This window comes from Lichenostomus cassidix, chromosome Z (assembly GCF_008360975.1).
Source record: "Lichenostomus cassidix isolate B80296 chromosome Z, HeHo_3.0, whole genome shotgun sequence".
NCBI lineage: Eukaryota > Metazoa > Chordata > Aves > Passeriformes > Meliphagidae > Lichenostomus > Lichenostomus cassidix.
The window spans coordinates 36,294,782-36,317,699 of record NC_139511.1 but is presented as its reverse complement, the minus strand read 5'-3'; the positions used below and the strand labels follow the sequence as shown (position 1 = coordinate 36,317,699).

The following is a 22,918-nucleotide window of genomic DNA, read 5'->3' as shown; positions in this document are numbered from 1 at the left end:
CATCAGATTTCATTTTTCCTTCTTGCAAATTTCCTTGTCTTTTCCAAAGAAACCAAAGACACAAAGCACTCACCAAAAGCTTGAAAATACACTGTGAATAAGGTGGACAAAAAGTCAATTATTGTTTTATTCATAAATGTCAAATAAGCATAATAATTTGTGACCTCCAAGATTATGTTAAAATGGAAATATAAATTTCTTAGAGCCTATTTAGAGCCCACAAAAGTCACTGGAATAGCTCTAGCAAGTTTCACGCTCTTTGGAAAGGGACAGGAATTAATTTACTTAAAAGATGCATTGGATCAAGTCACATCGCTCAAATGGAGCTATGGCTCAAACTCACTTGAATAATATGCATTGAGACTCTGTAAGGTGCATCTTTCTGGGGTTTCCCATAGCACATCTTCTGAAAAGAATGACTCTGCCAGGGGTTTCTCCACTACTGCCTCAGATAGCCTGTAAATGCAGGCAGGACTGCTTCTGGATGTCAGTCTTTCTGGAACACCCATAAAGGAACAAACTGCAGGACACAGGCCCTCAGAATAACCAACCAAAAATAACGCAAACATGAAATGTTGTAGAAAACTCCCGAAAGAGATTGACTCAGTGTGCAGAAAGGCCATAGCTTTAAATGCAAAAGCTTTTACTCCAGGCTTTCAGTAACAACATTTCTCTTAGAGGAAAATGTTAATTTCTCTGTTTTCAGCAAATCTGTTCCCTTCCTTATGCATTTAATGCTCATCATTAACAGCTGCCATATAAAAATATTTATTCTATTTTGTTAGCATGGTATCCAAGGAAATGATGTTTCTGTGATAGTACAGTCTAGTTTTATGTTTTTCCTCTCCCCCACTAATAACTTTTGAATTTGCTGGCCAATTTTTGTGGAGGAGTATAGGTCTTGGAAAATTCCTTAACAGGGTTATGAAAACAGGCAGCTGGAGAAAGGATAAAGACTAACCAGACATCAAACCGAGCTCGGCTCAAGGCTCATAAGCAGAGAAAGCCATACTGTGCTGTTACTGCTACACTTTACTCGTGTATTCCTCTCTTCATATTTTATTGGTGTCATATTAGCTTTAACAGCCCATTCTCTCTTTCTCATTTGAGGTCCAAGGTCAATGGAACCAGTGAAAAGAACAGGCTGAGCCCAGACAGACTTGGTTGAAGCCTTTGGAACACATTTACACATTTGGAACACAATGGAACACATTGGGAACACACAACCCAATTCAATGACCAGAATTTCATGGGCTAAACACCCAAAAACCTCATCTCCAAAGGTGACATACTCCAGTGATTCACTAACAAACTCTTCTGCTGTCTTTGTAATAAGACCAGAGTTTTGGTACATTGTCATTGGAGTAGAAACATCGTAAGAAATCACTACCTAAAATAATAATAAATAATAATGAATAATAATAAATAATAATATATAATAATAAATAATAATATATAATAATATATAATAATAAATAATAATTAACAACAGTGTAATGCCATCTAATACTCACAAAAAGCACTCTGCAGAATCCCATAGCAACTGACATATTTTAACAGATATTTGCAATGGATTAGGGCACTTTGCAGAATAAGTGATAGTACTATGATGGAATAAGGAAAAAGACTGCATAGAGGGAGGAGACAGAACTTTGGCAGGGTCACCCAGCAGTACACTGAGGACAGCTACACGACACAGATTTAGGCATCTCAAATATTCTTGAAGAATTTACTCAAATGAAGGCTAATATGTCAAGATACAGCAATACCTGTATGATAATTACCTTTGCCTTATACTCTGCTTGTAGTGGTTATGAAAGTGCTTATAAAAGCCTAGAATACAATCAAACAAAACAAACCATTAGCGTAGGAAACTAGGTACTTTCACTATACTCAGAAATTAGTGCGAACATGTCCTTAACAAAAATGACCCAACATCCTACAATCTAAGGCCCGGTGCAGTGGTGGAGAAACAGAGAAATTAAGTTTCAAGACACAGTTTTTGCTGGTGCACATGAGCAAGGCTGACTCTTCACCTGCACCAGGAAAGGCAGAACCTGGCACTGGCCTGAGCTAGACATGCAACAAGTGGTACTGCAGACTGGACTGGAATCTTTGACACATTCATGGAAAAGTATAGATATATACAGCCAAGTCCCACTTATTCTAGCTATTGTTTCATGTGGCTCTCTGCTCTGAATGGCACTGTTGAGATTTGCAAAGTCAAGTATTTCTGAATTTGGAGGAGGGTTTAGCTTCAATCTTTTAGATTTACCTAAATTTTTCTTCACACAATTTAAGACTGATTTTAGGAGTTGGATCTTTGAGAAATAGTCAGAAACTTGACAATGTTGAATCACTTCTCTCTAATTAAAAACACAAAAGTCCTAGTAAGGGAACAAAAATGACTGTGTTTTAAAACCATCATTTGAGAGTCATACAATTTTAACATCAACACTGTCATGATATTGCATGATAAAATGCTGACAAGTAAAATAGTTTCCTTCCAGAAGATTAAAAAAAAATCATTACAAACAAACTAACCACAACATAACCAAAACAAAACAAAAGGAACACTATATTTAAAAGATACCTAAGAATAAAAAAAGATAACATAATACTATCAATGTACCATATCACTTTGAAATACTGTTAAGTAAACACTTTTAAGGATCTAAAACTGTCTGTTTGAATGTAATTCAAATTCTGAGTAATGAAGAATTTATGTTAAAAAGAGAAAAAGGAAACAGAAAATTGGACTTTCTTTCCAAGAACAGGTTTTGGGGGTTTTTTTTGTTTGTTTGTTTTTCCAATCTAAATTTTAGCTATGTTCAAGCAAGTATTGTTAGAATTTTTCACTTGAAGCAAACCTGAGCTGAGCAATTTGCTTCTGGAGTTTCACTCAGAATCATTCATTCCTCATTTTTGTAAGTTCCAGGCTTCAAATTCAGAGCAAAAATTTAAGGTGAAATCTATGAAGTCAGGCAACATACCACCCACATACCAGAAATTTTATTCTTGATTCCATATGCAAAATCTCACACTTTTGTGCATCTACAGTTTCAAATAAACCAGGTAAGTGAGCCTAGTAAAATTCATCACTCACCAGAATGTGGACAGTGTGAGCGCTGCTGTAATGCTATTTAATCAAAGCAACAATATTCCCAGGTAACAGGCATGGATTGAGCTGGATTTCATAATTTTACTGATTCTGAGTTCTCAGCTAATGCTAATTTACATTACTTCATTATTTCAGTGGAGCAACACTATTTATATACTGATCACTCGTTCTGCTGATACAATACTTTATTTAACACTTAGTGGGGATTTGTTCATAAAGCAATGTGAAGGATTTACCTTAGTAGCTGAGTACATTGTATAAAACTGGCAAGGGAAAGCACTCAGACCAGAGGATAGATTCAGAATTAGACCCTTCTGTCTGAAATTTAATTTAAACTGTTACATTAACTTTACACTTTACAGGATTACAGTAAAAGGCTGCATGAGCTGAAAACATTTTTCACCAGAATGCACAGCTCTTCTATTGTACTGTTGATCACACTTTCAAAAGACCCCTTTTTTACAGTTTGGTTTGGTCTAAACCAGCTAGGAATAATGTCATAAGTGACATTTAAATGCTTTCCGCAATCAGAACCATGGGAACATTGTACATGCAATTGCAGATCTAACAGAAAAAAATCTGTCATCAGAGGAAAATTTTTATGCTACAAAGGAATTGGTAGGTCTCCTTTGCTCATTGGCCATTCTTTTTCCTGCTCCACGGGTCTGTTGTTTTAGCTTCCCCATTCACAACTCCCTGTACACATCACTAAAACCCAACGCATTTAGCAACAACAATGAAAAAACAAAACAAAACAGCACAAAAAAATTGAAACATTAAAAGGTAATTTTATTGCCGAAACTAAAAGCATGCACCGGCTTCTAAAATGCAGTATTTAACAATGTTTTCTATAGAATCCATCTGAAGATCCTAACTTCTAGTTTAAGGACCCCATATCTAAAATACACATGGCATTAAAAAAAGAGATCCTTAACTGCATAGATGAATTAATGTTTCTGATTAGTAATATGGTTATTTTCAGAGATTTAAAAGCATTATTCCAAGCCCAGCTACCACTCTTAAAAGAACAGGATAATATATTCAAAAGCCTTTTCTTGCCTGATTAGGCCCATCATATCCCATTTTATTTCTGCCACATGTTTTTACCTGGACACAGACCTGCATTTTATGGTTTGTGTCTTGTTCTTCAATTGACTGACAATTTGTAGGAGTTCCTATACATATACTCATACAGCACTAACAGCAGTAGAAGAAATCTTACTGATTGACAGACTGTGAAGTCCAGAAGTTAATAATGAAATTGATAATGAAAATATGAAAACAAAGATACTGAAGGTAGAAACTAAAAACTATTCAAAATTACAGAAAAAGTACCCTGGTTGCATCTCTTCCAAAATTATTTTTGTCATCTACAAGACAAGTATTTTAAGAATTATGTTCATTCCCCATCTTTCTCATAGCATTTTTAAACTCATTTTATTTTAATCACAAGTTTTTCCGTTTGATCAAGCCATATGTATACAGCTCAAATAGCTAAAATATGGCACATTCAACATTTTGGAAAATATTTTAGAAATGCTAGTGGCCTGAAAATCATCGGAATTGTCAAAAATTTCCAAAAGTTAGCCTTCTAAGCAGTGAGAGTCTTATGTTTATCCAAAGCATATCAGCAGTTTCTAAATTTCATCATTCTTCAATATAAAATCATAACGGTAAGGAGAAAGTCTTTTTGCATGTTCTTTTTGCATGTTCACTTTTTTCCTGTAGCTGGATCAGAAATTACATAAAATCATGAAGAGACTTTTTTTTTTTCTGCTATCAGAAAAAGTTTTAAGATAATTTTTGATGCTAATTATTTAATTATTTTTTCATTCTTATAGTGAATAAGAATACACTTAATCATGCAGCTGATTTTTAAAGTTAAAAGAAATCCTTTTTTTTTATGTAAGAAATCTGCTTTTCTTTGTGCATTTGAAGGGTATTATTGTTAGTAGAACCTAAGTGCCAAGGAGAAGTCATACTTACACTATGAATCTTCTCAGGACAGGAGTGTGACCTAACTTGTAAAGGGCAGTAATGAAAAGTAGTGCAAATTAAATTGAATAATTTAATTAATTGAATGCTTATTATTTCCTGATTTTTTTTTCAGTGTGTCACTGTGCACACTGAAAATATGGGAGAAGTGTGGGATTCACAAATCATGACAACACTGGTTAGTCCCATCAGCTTTGGTGAAGAGGAATTTTCAAGTAAACTATAAAACATGGGAAAAGGTCTTTTTTTTTTGCAGTGCTGAAAATCCCAGTGACATCTGTGGGAGCCAGGATACCTGGACCTCAGGCACTACACTGCAAGAAGAGGTGAACAGGATTTTAGCAGGAATCCAGACAGAAAAGGGAAAGGAAAATCCAAAAAGATTTAAAGATTATTTGGACCTAACCATGAGGAATGCTGGCGAGGAGAATGCCTTCTCCTTTGTAATTTGAAGGAAAGTGAATATTCATGACAGACTTAAAAGGATGTGGCTCCAGCACTAGGGAAAGGAATGCCCAGGCACTGGAAAAGCAGAAGAGGTTTACTCTGAGGTGTGTGTAAAGTGGGAAATTATACAGGGAAAAACCTTTTGTATCCAGACTCAGATGGTACAAGATGGCACATATATGCAGCATTCTGATAATGCAGATATTTCTGTTCTTTTGACATATAAATAGAATAAATCCTAGGAGCAGAAATCTCAGCAAGCTGCTCACAGAATTTGCTTTGATTGATTGGTACTACATGATTTATTATCTTAAGTCATTAAGCAGCATAACAAATTTGGGATGTAAACTTTGCTAGCCAGAGAAAGACAAACTTTTGTTGTTAATTTTCCTGCCATGTTTAGAAAGACATGAAAGGCATGAAAGCCAAGGATGAGATCTTCTGCTCATGTTCATGTTAACATGCTGCTTGCAAACAGCAGAGCAATACAAATCTTAATGAGTTGAAAAGCATGAAATACCAAATGTTCTTGGAAGTACCCAACCAAAATTATCACCAAGGGGTAACAATACAGAACTGAGAAGCAGTTCCTGGAGTTTCTGCACTGCATTGATACAAAAACATTTTGGCAGAACAGAATGGTGACAAAAAATACCAGTGCTAAAAGTCAAACTGCATATTTATCTGTCTTGAAGACTTTAATTCTGAAGCAAATCTCCCTGTATACCAAAACAATTTGCAGAATGTTTCAGCTTTTTCAGTTGTAGTCCAAGGATGTGTTTCAACTGAGCAATTGTGTTAAAAAATTTCCAGTCAGCTCTGATCAAAGTATTTCACAGGCAATAGAAACAGGTGGGTTTCTTAAATTAATGCTGACATTCCTGCTGAAAATCACTATCTGCTGATCAGTTAAATGAAAATACACAGGAAAGCTAGTTAGTCAGTCTAATGAGGGACTGATTTTTTTCCAATGAAATGCATTGCAGACCTGGTACAAATGGGAATGTGTCACATATCTTAGTAACAGAAATAATGTAGTAGTTGCCAAGGTCCTGCAGGAATCAACAAAACAGTAAATTCATCCTTAAGTCAGAGTTTGAGGCAAGCAGCCTGCCTGAGGCCCTCTGATTTGGAAGAGATTATGACATAAAGACTGAATCTGAAAGAGGTGCTAGCAAAATGCACACTTTGAAATTCTTTTTCATTGCATGCGCAATAGGGGTAAATAACAATAAGGCAATGGAGAACTTGATCACGTCCTTAATCCTGTCACCCTATTCAATGTGGGTAAATTAATTCCCCTCACAAAGTACTCTGTGTTTAAATGAAGTGGTTGTTTGGGTTTTTTTTAATTTGGGGTTTTTTTTTTGTTTGTTTGTTTGTTTATTCCCACATACTTAAACAATGGTGTTCCAAAGAAAGTAAGTTTTAATAATACAAACAAGAACCCAACATTTTTCAGCTGTGGCTGTGAATAGACTGGACCTTGTTACATTGCAAGCCAGCAGAGAGTCAGGGGGTCTGCTAATCCCTGCTACAGCCACACCAGCTGTACTCTCCCCTCTATTGCTGGGTGCTTCCTGCAGTTTAGCTGAAATCTACCATTCTTTCTCTCTTTCAAGCTCTTCCAAGCTTTAAACCCAAATCAAAGTATGCTTCTTCAGGCTCAGTTTAGTTCCGACTTAACAGTTAATATTTGATTGTAGCAGAAGCAGACTCTGTGCCTCGTTCAATGAATTACAATTCCTCACTGTTATGTTAGAAGTTCAAATCCACAGAACAATCCTACCTCTTCTATGTCTGGCCCATCAAGGAAATGGCATAGAAGAGGATTATGGGGGATTCCAACATTGTTAGCTAGTCAGGGAAAATACAATGTTAAAATCAAATCTAGACAAAGTGCATAGTTCATCTAGTTAAGCAAATTGCTTCCCCTCAAGACCCAGAAGATTTTGAGCTGTATGTGAAGAGAAACACTATTTAGCACCAAGTCTTCTTCTCATTGAAGTCACCAATACTCATCAGTGCTGACTCTGGGGAACAGAAAAACAGACTGCTGCTAAGTTGTTTGTGTTTTGTTGCTGTTTCACTATTGGGGTTTTTTCCCCACTATTATATTGTTATTTATATTGTTATATTGTTATTTGTTTCACTATTAAAATTATTATTTTCTTTGAAAATAAAAAACTTCCAAAACCTCATCTTTTCACTGTTGCTCCATGAATCATACCAGATAATGAACCAAAGGTTCATTATGTATGCTTGGTTTTTAAGCATTGGCTAATAAGTTGTTATGACACATCATTTATACAATGGTCTGTTTAATACACTACAGCCATAAAATACACTTCAATTAACAGACCTTAATGACTGACCTAGAACACCAATAGCCAAGTCTTTCAGATCTTTTTCAATGTTCTCATGCACTGAATTTTCAGTGAAATTAGCTTGTATAATCTTCACCTTTTGAACTGCGGCCAGCTCTGTAACTAAAACGAAAACCCCAAAACGAAAGACAAATCAGCCAAGAAAACCTGTTTACATCTATCCAGAAAGAGGGAGAGCTGTAAAAAGTAAAAAGATAAACAACCAGGTGTCTTATTTAGCAATGCTCACTGTACCGTAAGCAATTATTTCAACATTCTTAGTGTAAGAAATAATACAGCACAAGCATAACACTCTCATTCTACTCAATTGTTTTCAGGAAAATGGCCTAGCAAATAGAGCATGAATTTATGCCCTGAAACCAATGGAATTTTTCTGATAAAATCTAAAAAACATTTGGTCCTTCAGGAAGGTAAAACAAAACAAGTTCAGAAATAAGCCACACAGAACTTCTTCCTCTGGCTATCATAATATTTATAGATGAACACTGTCAGCATATGTTAGACAAATGGATGTGGATGCCAGATCCTCTACATAAGGACAGCTTTGCAGAAAGATTTAAAAGAATTTTGATGGATTAGATGATCATTTTAACAAGTGGAATTTATATTTTTACACAGGAGGAAAGATAAACAAGGCTGGATGTGATGCAGCATTTTCTGCATTATTATCAAACAATTTCTTGCCTGTTTTGACATTTGCACTCCCATAGACTGAACCTTCCTCAAGAATTTGCAGCACTAAAAGGCATTTTAGGGAGGCTATAGCTTAAATTTTACAAGGTCAGTTAGAAGGGAAAGGGAAATGTGTGTGATTTTTCCAGTGTCATTGCTATGCAGGAGTGGAGCCCAGCTGTATGTTCCCATTTTTCTCAGCACCTGATTTATTGCTGTTCATATTTTCAATAAAGTTTCACAAGGAAAAGAAGTAGAAACTCTTATTTACTCATTTTTAAAGGCAAGGCTCTCCTTTAAAGGGGCCCAGTAAGGTCCCTTCTAACTAGATGTTCACATTGTAAATTTTTGCTACTAAACCTGCTTTCAAGTTTTATGGGCAACCTGAAATCCAGATGAAGTTTGCTGAAAAGGTGACAGGCAAAGCTTGGAAATGTCAATAGAATATCGGCTTGCAGGCTCTCTGCAAATGTCAGGAATTCAGGTGCATGCACATGGTAGAAAGTGCACAAGGCTTTCAAGAAAACACCTCCGCTGGTTTGTAGCCTGATTTTATCATACAAGAGACAGGCAGAATTGCCTTGAGTGGGAATCAGACTTGTTGAATTTCTACCCAGAAATTTTGCCTCATCCCTTGGTGCTCATTCAGTGAGAACAGGCCTCGGGCCAGCTCCTGCAGGAGTGCAAGAATGAAGAAAGCCAGGTTTGGGTCCAGCAGGCCAGTTTGCAACAAGTCAGAGCTTCTGTTGGAAGATGAGATAATGTTGCTCCCTTCCAGTTGCTCCTCTTTGACCCTCAAACCTCTGTGCAAACTGCAAGTCTCGACCATCTTACACTCCTCAAGTAATGCAATTTGAGGAAACAGCAAGCACTCTGCAGATCTGAAATGTGGATTGCATCTAGTGTGCATTTTTAGAGGACATCTGTCTCCATGACAGAAGAAAGGAGGAAGGAATGCCCTTTTTCTTGCCCTCTTTTTAAGCTGCAATTCTGTGTATGAAAGGGACAAAACATGCTTTGAACCTTCAGCCTATAAAAGCAACTCTAGTGGCAAATGACCCCGCCATGGTCCCAGCTGGGCTAATGGTGAAACTATACATAAAAGGATGTTGTGAGTGTAAGTGCAGTGAGTGGGAAAGAACAGAGCAACAGCTGGAGTAGACACCTACAGTGACTTTCTGATTGAAGAGTTCTATAAACAAAATGAGATGGTCTTAAAAAGTGTAGTGATGCTGTGGCCATCTTTCTCACGGGCAATCAGAAGGGCAGCCAAAACTAGAGCAACATAAAAATGAGAATCAAACAAGCCATTTGGACTTTCTCTGCAACTCTTTGTCTGTACAGGACTGTACTGCTGCAACCAGCACTGTTAGCCAACAAACAAGTACTCCAGATGGTTTTCCTCTGTCTCTTTTAAGAATAAACCAATATATTAAAAAACAATAAAACTCTCATGCTGACAAATTAATTATCCAGGGATAGCTCTTCAGAAAATTATAACCGTTCTGCAAAGGAGAGAGCCAAAAACTAATTTCCAATGTCTCTTATGTCTCTCCCTCTCTGTGACAAAGATTTATGATAGCCTTTGAAGACACAAGCCATTACGTCTCTGTTTAAAAGTCCTAAGTGTGCCAGAAGCAAAAAGCCTAGCTTTTCAAACACCAGACAGGTTATTGTCTTTTTTCTTTTTCTTTCTTTTTTTTTTTTTAATAATGGAGTGAAAACTAATTTAGGGGAAACTAAAAGTTGAACCAAGTTGGTTAATTCAATGTGTTAAAAAATACATCTAACTCCTTCTGACTTCAGCTGGGAATCAACTTGTCAGATAGGATAATATGCTGCTTTTTGAAATTTACCAAAAAGATAATAAATCAGAAAGAAGCATGAAGTTGTTTAGGAAATACAGCATTACAGAATTGCTCCTCTTCTACTTAGAGAGTTTAGAGAGTTATGAAGATCCTGTGAAAACCAAGGTTGCAAAATGAATGCCCAAGTGGCACAAGAACTGTTTGAAGCACTGCAGCAACATTTGAGGAGACAAGCACTCATTCTTAGATGGTGCTCATACTCAGTAGAAATTTGCAGATAGGAGAGCAAATCGAGAAGATTTCCTCAAGGGATCAGCAAGAGACAACAGACATTTCTAACAGCCTTTTAGAATGCAGAAAGGATGTGCAAAGTGAGTTGTTTCATGCTAGTCAGTGAACTCACTTTGTTACCTGCTTAGCTCTTGGAGTGAGAAGGACAAGAGGCAGATGATGAAGCAGAGCAGGTTGAAACCTCATCTGTAGTAGGGAGGACAGATGAATGAATTAGCACCTTCACAGGTCTTTGTGGGAGCAAGGTATATTTTGTCCCAGGCTGTGTGGGTTCCTTTTTTTATTCACTACTTTATTCTATATTAGCAGGGATAATTTCTGCATAGTTTCCTGCGTCACCAAATCCAAATTCATTAACTGTACGCTCCACTCATCTAAACTGATACAGCTGTACTTTTATTTTATCTGGGGATCACACACCTTTTTTTGCATTAAATAATGATTTGCTTCTACCAAAAGAAAACTCAAAACCCCACCAAAAAGAAACAAAAAAACCACCCACAAACCAACCCCAAAACAATCAAAACAAATAAACAATAAAAATCCCTACCAAACCCTGCAAACCCCAACCACACTTGTAAGGAATTTTATATCTTGCAGAAACAGATTTTTTTTGTTGTTGTTTCTTTGGCTTTAACAACGAAATGGTACAGATCCTGGTCATATAATAGATCTTAAGGTATAATTTTAATAGCAGGACCTAGCTCTGCCTGTACAGCTTGCTTAGGAAATATAAGCAGAAGAAATGAAACAGGACTGCAGTTAGTAGCATTCCATAATTTCTAATCCCCTGGTATTGTGTTTTGATCAGTGTTTCACAACCACAGTACTAGATGTGTTAAATGAGCAGTATACCTGGGGTAATGGTTCTGTCAGCCTCTGTAACACGTACTTTGTTATCTTTTATCTCATTTTAAAAGAGCTTTCCAGTCTGAACGAATGGAAATCTGGTTTTCAATTCCAGTGCGTCTTTAGAGGAATGTTTTTCTTACTGTGGATTTCTGGTGGCTCCAGCTCTGAGTGCTGTTCTCAGGCACACCTGTGGCCCACAGAACTTGGAAAGCCAAACACTGAGATCTCTGTAATTTTTAATTTATAGTATTTGGTGTCCAAACAGATGTGGCAGTATGATTAGGCAAATAATACAACAGGTTTGAAAAGAGAGCAAGTATTTTCAATATAACATCCAATAGGTTGCAAAATAATGTGTGGTGTAGATGTTAAAAAAAAGGAAACTAGTAATATGTCCAGAGCTCCTTGCTGATTTTAGTTCTTCCACATCAGATACTCCATGCTTTTTGTTACTGTATTTTTCTCTCTTTCCTTTTGTTTGTGCCACCTACTTGTTGTTAGATACTCATTTCCAACCTGACACAATAAATAACAGTTGACTCACTCTGGACTTTAGCCCATACCCACTGAAAACAATGGAAAGATCTCACTGGGATTTGCCACCAATTTCAGCAAACCGTGAGAAAGGCTGTGCCCACAACTGGACTGAACATAGTGTCAAAACCTCATGAGTGTAGCCTGAATTCTGGGGTCACACCACACACCTCCCTGCACCTTGGATTACATGGCCAGCACTGCTGCTGTCAGTGAAGCATCCCCACGTGTGAAAAGCCTTGGGTCTGTGCAGAAGGTGTAGGAGTGTTTGCAGGGTGGGCTACCCCAGAGGAACCTTTCAGGACAGGTGAGTCCCTCATCACAAGCTGCTGCACAAATGCAGGGCAGTGTGGCCTCCATTGGGAAGGTGTCCAGGGATGGCCTTGTAATCAATCACAGTGCAGAGGAATTTACAGTATGCCATCTTCCCAGCATGACTTTACTTAGCTATGTCAGTCTTCATTCTTCTTCATTTCTGATTATAATTTACAATTTAAAAAAACCCCAAAACCCTAAAAAGTCTTTAGCCTTTCTATTATTGTAATTCTCTAGCATTTAGCTGCAAAGATATGCAGGAGAGACACCAGAGTGCACGTAATTTCCACCAAAATAATTTTTTTTTATTGCTATTTACTTAAGAGCGACTAGCATAGGCTATAGCCATATTGGTCTCATGATTACAACTTCTTGTAGAGAATAATCAGGTAGTTTTTGCTTTCCTCATCAGATATCCCTTACTTTCCACAAGCAAATAAGTCTATCTAGCCCCACCAAAAAAAAAAAAAAAAAAAAAAAAAAGGAATGTTGGATAGAAAATTTCTGGGTCCAATCCTTGATAGCTGCAGGTTGAAAATTTGCAGACTTTTTCACCCAAATCTGCCACATCCCTGATAGATGTGCTGCTCTTTCAGGTAAGCATCCTGGACCTGACACTCTGTTGGAGTTAGCTGCTAAGCCTCCTTAAAGGCCAGTCTTTCCAACAGAGGTATAGTCTTGGGGTTACACATACTTTTAAACATGTAAATCAAGGAATGTGCTGGATAGAAGCCATATATACAAAAAGAGACAGTGGAAAGAATAATTTTCATTATAGCAATCTGTAAAGTTAATGGAGGATAAAAACTCATTTGACTCCTAAATAAATTCTGACTGTCAATCTTAAAGTATTTATACAAAACATTCACCAGGATTAATGGCTAATTTCCTTTGAAGAAAAGAAAGGGAACATTAATTCTAAAGGCACTCTATTTAACTGTTTCATCAAGAGCCAAAAGTAATTTGAAAGCCTTAAAAAAACCAACCAATCAACCAAAAAACAAACCTGGTACTTTGATTTCATTTTTAGTCCTCCCTTGCTGTGTTCCAAGAACTAGTTTAAAGGTAGCCTATTTATCTCTATTTACAGATTTTGAGGGCAGATAAAGGCAGTAATGAACACACATTCAATTTTCTTTCAGCCCATTACACTCTTTGAAAGGAAGCATGTATTTTTACAGTGATCCATGTCTAGAGGGGCACGCAGCAATATAAAAAAGTTTGTAGTATTGCAGCAATACCTGGAGGTACAGCTGTAGCAATACCCAGGCCCTTCTGTGCCTGATACTGTACCCAGGGAAAAGACCTGCAGATCCCTGTAAGGCCAGCCTGGGCAATGGGAGGATAAGTTTGAGACAAACCCCAACTTCAGTTTTTCAAAAGTTCTGCTTATCATCACTGTAGTTAATCCACTTCCTGACAGGTACAAGAGAGGAACATAAAAGTTGTTAGGAAACAGTAAGGTGACCAGAATCTTTCCATTTTTTACAGTTTTGCAAAACCAGCAAAAATTAATTTTTTTAAATTGTTTTGATTCACTTGTCATTTGCCTAATGACAAGAGATACTAAAACCAGGCCAAAAAATAATAAATATTCTACAGATTTCCAAAATATTTCCTTCGCTGTATAATCTTGGACCCTTACAAGAAAAATACACTGGGCAACAATCAAATCCCAATAATATGAACAAAAATAAATATTTGGAGCCAACTTCAAATGAATGAACATCTTCAGGGAATGAAAACCACATGACATTTCCCAGAAACACATTTTTATTTTTATTTGGGTTTGGGAATCTAGACATGTTGCTGGCATTCCAGTTATTTTACAACATCACCTTCCATCATCACATTTTTTTTTTCCTGAGGAAGTAGATTAAGCATATTGAATGGAAGACCAAATAGCTAGAAAGAATTTGTACTTTATTAATTTTCCTCTAGTAGAAATAAAATCTGGTGCAGGGTAGATAGATAAATTTTAGCTGGTTTTTTTTTTTCTTATTTTATAATTAGATGCAAACTTAAAAGGAAAAAAAAAAAGGAAATAAATGTAAAGGTGAAGTCCATGCATAAATTCTCAAAACAGAGTCATACAAATGTACAACCACAAAGATGCTGGCAATAGCTGGAATTTTATAGCTGCAAACACTATTTAACATAATGATCCATTTATGTTCAATTATGTATTACCATGGACAGAACAAATGCAGAACAAATAGAGAATGGTTTTCTCCTTTCTGTGCTTTTCTGTGGCCTCCCATTCCCATCAGAGTTTTAGGCAAAGCCAGAGAAAAGAACATGGCCCCAGCTTTTGAAATGAAGTTATTAACCAGTGGAAGTTGAGCTGAGTTGTGTCTATAAAGATAAAACCAAAACTAGTAAAATGCTCATGAGAGAAATGAGACAGAGAGCGAAATTAGTCACCACAAAACATAAAACTAATGTGAACTGAAAGAACCAGATTTTCTTAGAAGAAGAAATAACTGGTTAAGGCCACCCACTGAAGATCCATTCATTTCCACAGCTGACTCCCTACAAGACTTTCTTCTTAAAACCATTTGAGGAAATGGTTTATCCTGTTGGGTTCTCATGAGACAATACAGAGAATGTCAAGAAATAAGGACCTGTGTTCAAAAACTTGCTCCATCAAGAGTACAAGGGGATGATCCCCTGTTAAACACATCAGCCACAACCATTTGCATTTTCAGCCATGCTCGCAATTCTGTACTTTTGGAGATCCTCTAACATAATTGATCAGTGCTCTAAAGACACATGCACAGACTTGGGTGCTTTGGGGTTTCAAAAATCTGCTTTAAGTACTCCACTTGAAGCTCTCAAAGAAGAGCTGTAATTGCCTTTTACTACAAGGAGTTTGACTCAAGCCATTTCCAATCAGAGATATGGTCTCTGTTTCCATGGTCACTTGCTCCTTTCTGTTATTTGGGGGTATTTGGATGTGTTAAAAAATTGTTTCAATTTTTGCACCTTCAGATCCAAGACCAAATATCAACCATGTCTTACACAAAATATAAAAAAATCTGCTTCAGTAAAATTTCTGGGCTCCTCAGTATTATATCAGCTTTGTATCTGTATTTCATTTGATAGAAAAACCCCTCCTAAAACCTAACTAAAAAAGGATTCCTACCACTACAATTGCACTATACTTCAGCTAAAACCACATTTAGGGTAATTTTATAAAATTGTTACCTATTAGGTGAGAAGAATCTCTCTTGCTGCTGTGCACTAGACTAACCAGAATTGTAAGGCATTTCTCAAGACAAAGGAGGCCATACACCTGACTAGTCTCTTTTGCTTCCTCACCTACATAGAATGTGAAATGTGCATCTTTTTCAGAAGTAGGTTTTGTAGGACATTGTAACTACCATGAGATACAAAATGGCCCTCAAGCAAACAAAAATAGCTGTGCTTAGAATCCACCAGCCACCTGCAGGAAAAGTTAAATCTGGCATAACATTTCAAATGATGGTAAATTTTACTGTAGAAATCTTTAGCACAAAGAATTTTCCTAATATACAAAGGTTTTGATATTAAAGGATGGCATTTCTCTTCACAATAAAGAATAAGCACTAGGTCCCACTGTCCGGTGTGAAGCTGCTTATGTTATGAAATCCTGACTCCCAGTGGCAAAGGACTAAAATGCTCCTGAGAGTGTCAAAATGCAAGATCATTATTACCAACTCCAGGCATAACAAATCATGACAACTAAGCATTTAGCAACAGGGCTAATGATGAAGAAAATTCAAGCAGAATCAGCACTCTGGGATCTCATTGAGGCATGATTAAAAAGTTTAAACTTACATTAAATGAGTATTAACTCCTTCTGCATTGTTTAGCATGTTTTTACAGCACAGTGTGAGTTGATTTTTTAATAAATTAAGCTTCATGAAAGGCAAGATAGGCTTTAGAGTCAACCCGTGCATGTGACTGCTACATTTATCTTGACAAATTTTCATTATATTCTACAGGGATCCCTAGATGTAATAATCTAAAATCCTTAATAATGTCTTATTGAATCTGCAGCACCCTATTGTAATTTTCTACCTCCTAGAAAAGAGATTCTTCTCTCTTCTTTAGGACTGTACTGATACGGTCTGTGTTTCACCCTTTGCCGTTCTCTGACTGGGATTCAGAGCTGTAGGGTCCTTATGAATCAAAGACTCATTTATTCTAAGGTGTGGTTCAAATCTTTCAACCCTTTTTTCTGGTCCAGCAGACGAGAACTGAGATGACAGGACAGAACGATCTTGCAGTATTTCTGCTTGCTCTGCATGGTCTGTGCAATGCAAGGAGAATAGCAGCATTTCCAGGAATAAATTCAAGATCAAGTGGAGAAAACAGAATATTTTGCAACCAGAGTAGGAAAACTCAACTCATATTTAACAGGTATACTGCTGGTAATACTACACAGAATTTCAGAAAAAGAAACAAATATTTAAGATCTGAGGAGATGTTAAATTAGCAAATGAATGAAGTCTCTAATGAATGAAGCCTGTCTCAAAATCATCTGCTGAAACACTGATTGAACTCAAGCAGTGGCCTGACTTAGAGTGATGAACTATTAACAGCAGCAAGAATGGCAAACAGGTGAGCCACAACCTCCTGCTCATGCCCTGACATCACATAAGAAGTGTGCAGAGGCTAAATCATAAATCTCAGAGCATGCCACGGCCTTGTCCATAAACCCAGTATGTTGGTGTAACAGATAATAAAGCACACCTGATGTTGTTACATCATAAAAGCAGAACAAGGCTTCATCAGTACCTGAAATACTAACTTGAGCAGAGATGTGGTGGACTAGCAGCAGGCTCACAGATGACTTGCCTTTGTTTTTTCTTGTAAGTCTGGTGAGTTTACACCCTGTCAGCCCAAGAACTCATGGACCAAGTGTAACAGAGGCCTGGCTTTTCACATAAGTATAGCAAACTAGATAAATGTCAAAATACCAGTACTCTGACACCATGACAGTCAGTTAAAAGGTCAGGGTCTTCATCCTCAAGAAGGCCAGTTATTCAAAACCACCCATCTACTCAAAATACAGCCTTTAGGGAAGCCTGGATAGTCATTCAGAAGAGGATAAGCTCAAGTTCTGTGTGTGTTTGCTTCTCAACAGAAACGGGAAACTATGGGTCTGTGTCCCGGCATCAACAAAGTGGCGCTCTGAGACCTCATAGCTGCCAGGTCCTTCACACAGCTTTTGAGCTTAAGAGACTCTGCAGAGTCCTGTATCTAGCCACAAACCTTGGAAACCAGAGTACTGAACCAGTAGATATTGTAATCTCTCCCTGGACCTCAGTCTGCTGAGTTTTACCCAATGAACTACATACTGGGATTTGCACATAAAACATTGAAGAGAAGAAACCATATTCCACTAGCCTACCAAAACACAAAAACTGCTCTCCTTAGAATCCTGTAGTATATGCTACCAAGTGTGGATCCCTTAAATTAGTTGTGACTCATTATCAGCCCACTACTGAGCTCAGGACATCAGGAAGAAATTAATCACTTGATATCAGAACTTACTCTAGAAGACTGTGCCCATCAAACAAGGCTTGCCTTCACATCAGCACATAACAACAGAGGAACCTGCACCAGAAGAACATCAGAGAATTTTGTACCCTGACATCAGAGCAGCAAGACAGCAGTGCTGAGCCAGAAACTCTGAAGGCACACAGATATTAAAACAGCATGATCAGAGTTATTTATCCACAAGCCATACACAAGTGCGTGCTTCAACCTTAGCCAACAAGATGATGTGCCAAGCTATGAGCTCATGTGGTGTGGGCTTGGGACCCACAGAGCAGTAGCTAAGCACAGCTTCAATCAAAGGGACCACCTGGAGAGGATGGTACATATCAGTGGGGAAAAAGATGACTCTCAGTCTACCCATAAATGCCAAAAACAATGAACAAATGTTATACAAAATCTAGCCAGCTCCAGCCAAGTTCAAAAAAAAGGACAGTAGTTGGGTTTACACTTTGTTATGGTATAAAGCAGCGAGTCACATGTTATAGCTGGCCTTTCAATGGGATTTACACTTGCATAACCCATACAGCACAAAGGAAGCAGAACAAAGACAGAGGCTCCAATCTAGACATTCACAGGTTCTTGCAGCTTTCACATGGATAAAATATCACCAGCTGCTCACGTAGAAAATCAGTTCAGCAAGCCAAATAAACAGGGGACTTCACCCAGAGACATGATAATAATATTTAGGCATTTCTGATGACTGCTCTCCCTGAATTAATTTCATCCCACTCCCCCTGACCTATGTATTCATCAGACCCTTCCCATTTGCTCATTACTGCAGCAACTCAGTGAGTAGCTAGGAGGCAGCATTTTCCCTTCTCTTCCATGGGAGAGCTTGTGAGTTTTATCACAACTATGGAAAATGTTAAACTCTAATACCTCATATTGGTCTGACCTTCCTGCAGTCCATGTTCTTTCAAAACTTGTTATTGTATTGCTGTTCCCAGTAATGGAAGTCCTAAGGTAGGTAGGTTGATAGGTATTTAAACAATGCACAATGAAAAGACTAGTATGAATATCCTGTAAATCAATTTAAAAATCAATTTATTTTCTTTTTGTGATATATATTTTTTAATCTACAAGCAGAATGCATCACATCTAAATTCTTTTATATGAAAGAGTGCTCTTTGCCACTGGGTCACCTCAGGTCCGAAGACAGCAACTCATAATTCATTGCTATGTAGCTTCTAGAAAGGGAGACAGTTTAGAAAGAAGACACCAAGGAGAAAATGTATTGCTCAGTCACAAACAGTAATAGCAAGGCTGTTACAACAGAGTTCAAGGCCAGCCTGCCCTCAGAGCTGACTGGTGTGGGTGAATAGGAAGGTACTGCTGCAGTGACTGCACAGCAGCGGCTACAGGGACAGCACAGAGATCTTCTTCCTCCTGCAGCCTCCCAGAGCTACTGATTCTGAGTTAAGCCATTAGGATCCCTTATACTTTCCATAACTTGTAGCTTATATTAATTTATACAGGTTTCTCCCTTTTTGATTATTTCAGATACAACTTTCAAAATGTATTTTCAAGTGTGAAGGCTAGAAAATTACATTTTGTGTGTTAACACTGGACCAGCCCACTGCAGATTAGCTGTGAAACTGGAAAAAAAAGGGACAATTTAGGAGATTTCCTTCTCTGGACAGTCAGATTTCTTTTGGATCACCTGTTTTACTTCCCTGGTTTGATGAGACCATTGAGGCCCAAATTACTTTCCTCTGAAATGTTGCCTTGGTTTCCTTCCAGAATCTGATTAATGCTATTCTGTTTATACAGGGAAGAAGGATTAGCACCATGTTTGTCACAGTAGCTTTCAATTCTAGAATAATTTTAGTAACTTGCAGACACTGATGGAGGGATAGCAACTGCCATTTTGTAAAGGTAAAATGAAGGGTAGGTAACCTATTTTACCTGAAGGAATATGCTTTTCCAATCCCATCTCCTGTTCCTGTGACCACTCCTTTTTTTGGAGAAAGCAAAAAGGGTTGGGATTACAGTTGGAGCTCTAGTTTAGATTCTTCTCTCTGAATTGTTTAATCATCAGCAGCATTTCTTGAACAATGCAACCTAAATGGGTCTACTGAAGCACAGAATCAATCTTTGACATTTTTTTCCTTGTGATCTTCCCATCTCTTAGTTAGTTCATTCAGCACTTTTTGTCTTCAAAGAAAATCTCGCCCTAAGATAGCCCATGCAGTACAGGAAGTAGTTATTACTCTCATTTTCAGTGGTGTCAACAATGAGAAACAAGTCAATTGCCTAAGAGCTGGCAGAATTTTCTTTCACATATGTATTTTCACAAATTCTATTTTGCAAGCTTTGTACTGTATGTTGGTGGCAGAATGGCAGGAGATAAAGACTAACTGGTGACTGAAGCTGATGAACAATTTCTCACACAAGAATTCTGCCTGTAAGGAAAGATCACAGCAAACTTGCCACCATCTATAAAATACTCTTCCTTCAGGTCTGTACTACTCAGTTTACTTTTGGATTTAGTCTTACCAGGAAGGTAAACAAGTGTTAATATTTGTAAAGCACCCTGAAGTTTAAACACTATGCATGTAACAACCAAAGAGGAACTACAGAAAGAAAAATCCTTATCACTTTAGAAATAAAGAAGAAATAAAGTACCACAGCACCAAGCAGTTGCAAGGTAAAACTGGTAATTTTTAGAGCAGATGAAAAATTTGACAATATTAAAAAAAAAAAAAAAAGAAGTGAATTAAGGACTTCTACATTGCCAGAGACATGGCAAGTGAGGTCTTTTTTACTAGCTAGGTGTTGCCAACAGGAAGAGCAATTATTCTCTCATTTCACAAAGAAATACAATCCCAGTGAAGCAGTGGTGGATCTTGAGCTTCCTAACAGACCTGTAGATGAAAAGCAAACAGTCTGTTGGGAAACAAGCTTCCACATACCAGCTTTAATTTTCATGATTCTCAGAATCTCATGTGCCACATGACACAGCAAATTATCTGAGCCTTGAGTATTTTACTGGGGCAAGAAGACTTTGTTTATAAAAACGCAGCATAAAGGTCCATTAAAGGAAACAAGTCTCCCAACATTAAGTGGAAACAAAGACTTTACACAGAAAGCTCTACATGCTGCTCCTCATCTCATTCACAGAAGGGAGGTTCTTGTGTCACTTAAATCAAAGTAAGACCTATGCACTGCCTTAGAAGTATCTGGTATTTAGGCAGGTCTTATACAGGAATGGATTTAATTTATTAATCCACCATGAGATGTGCTAATTAAACATGTAATTAATAATTAATAATATATTTAATTAATTTATTTCATGTATTTAATAATTTAATATCTTTAGTCACATCAAGTCGAATGCAGGAAAAAGGAACGAAGCACAAGTCTACTGTTCAGGTAATTTCTTAACAAGAAAACCATGAGCATCACCAGCAGCCAAGGAACTTAGGAATGACAGCACCTGTTCATTTCTGCTTTACACTGATCACCTAACAAGCTTAAGAAAAACATCAGTGATCAATGGGAAGAAAACAGTGCTCATTAAATTTTGTGTTATTTTATGAAAATGCATACTATCTTTAAAAGAGCTCTGCCAACTGCAGCCTTTGAAGATTTTAGACTAAAGAATATTTAGTTCATTAATGATATCATTAAGGATAGGTCAGCAATTTAGGAAAAAAACACACTGGAGCAACATCACCAGTAACAAGAAAAGTTGCTTTGAAAACTGGAGAACATATGCTAACCATAAACTAGCAGCCTCACATACCAGGAAACTGAGGATCTAGGCAATGTTATTAAAATGAAAGCATTTGCAGCAGAGAGAAAACACCAGAAGCAGTAACAGAGAAAGAATTCACATCTACACAACAGGGCGTGAGCTGTTACCAGTCTGACTACTTTTCTATTCTCCCCAAGTATGCTAAACCTTCGGGCTCATAAACCCAAAGTTTTAGGAGAAAAGAAAAAGGAAACAAGCAAACCATATATAGTGGAAACTGTATTTCATTATGAAGGAACAGGGTAAATAAATGCAAGAAAAACCATTCCTGATTAGTAATGTATTAATCCACTCAATTGCAAGTAGGTGGTGAAGCAGTTTCTTTTACCTGCCTGTTTTCCCACTGACTGAAAGAAAGCTTAAAGCAAAGAACTCCAGATATGTGGGAAAAGGTATTTCATAAATCTGATGCATTTTACAAGAGTATGAAAAGAGATCAGATCCCCAACAAGACTGAGTAACTGATGCTGGAACACCTCCATGGTGAATGAAGGTAGTGACCTTGTATGCATTTCTCTGCCTGGAAAAGGCCCCTTTTCAGAACACTGCGAGTCTCTGAGCCTTGGCAGAGAAGGGAGAAGATTAATCAAATCATATGATTTTGTTTTTCTGGGAAATGTCTAGGATTTAGATTGGAATATCATCATTATATTACACCCAGATTTGTAAACTACTGAGAAAATCCACATTAAACAATGGTTTCTGATGCTGGCCTCAGAAGAAAAGTTTCACTCCTTTTCTGGAAACTACACAAAACTAAAAATCTAATTTTATTGTCATTGTTTACCACTCATAGAGATCAAAGGCGGGTCTAAACCTAACCTTGAAATAGAATACCTAAAACAGAGATCAACACTACTTCTTACAGTGAAGAGTTAAACTGTAGCCCAGACATTTCAGGGACAAATTCATACTGAAACTAAAAAAAAAGATTTATCATGTCACATTACTGACACCTTCAGACAAAACCACAATTGTGCAGATGCTTTACAAGTAAAGACGATGTCTGAATCACAAGGAAGGTAACACTAGCTTATCTGTAACAAGAAGATAAAAAAATATTACTGTCTTAGCTTAACAACAACCCAGTTTCCTCACACTAAAGCTGTCTTAAATTTCCCCTCCTCATAAGTCCAGTCAAATAAAAATCCAAAGGTTTGAATATTACATTTACAGAAGTATTTACAAACCA

At 37.3% G+C, this 22,918-nt stretch overlaps 1 protein-coding gene across 1 annotated transcript; it reads right to left on the bottom strand.

Annotated features, from left to right (window-relative positions):
* Window positions 1-206: 206 nt before the first annotated feature.
* On the bottom strand, window positions 207-22,288 carry HSD17B3 (hydroxysteroid 17-beta dehydrogenase 3). The gene is given in 14 exon segments (XM_085043449.1): window positions 207-257; window positions 344-536; window positions 1,221-1,390; window positions 1,770-1,812; window positions 1,814-1,833; window positions 3,358-3,439; window positions 4,457-4,491; window positions 7,353-7,420; window positions 7,939-8,052; window positions 13,041-13,066; window positions 13,790-13,838; window positions 15,151-15,161; window positions 19,875-19,920; window positions 22,055-22,288. Coding segments are annotated over 14 exon segments (1,092 nt in total). The 5' UTR covers window positions 22,239-22,288.
* Window positions 22,289-22,918: the final 630 nt, after the last annotated feature.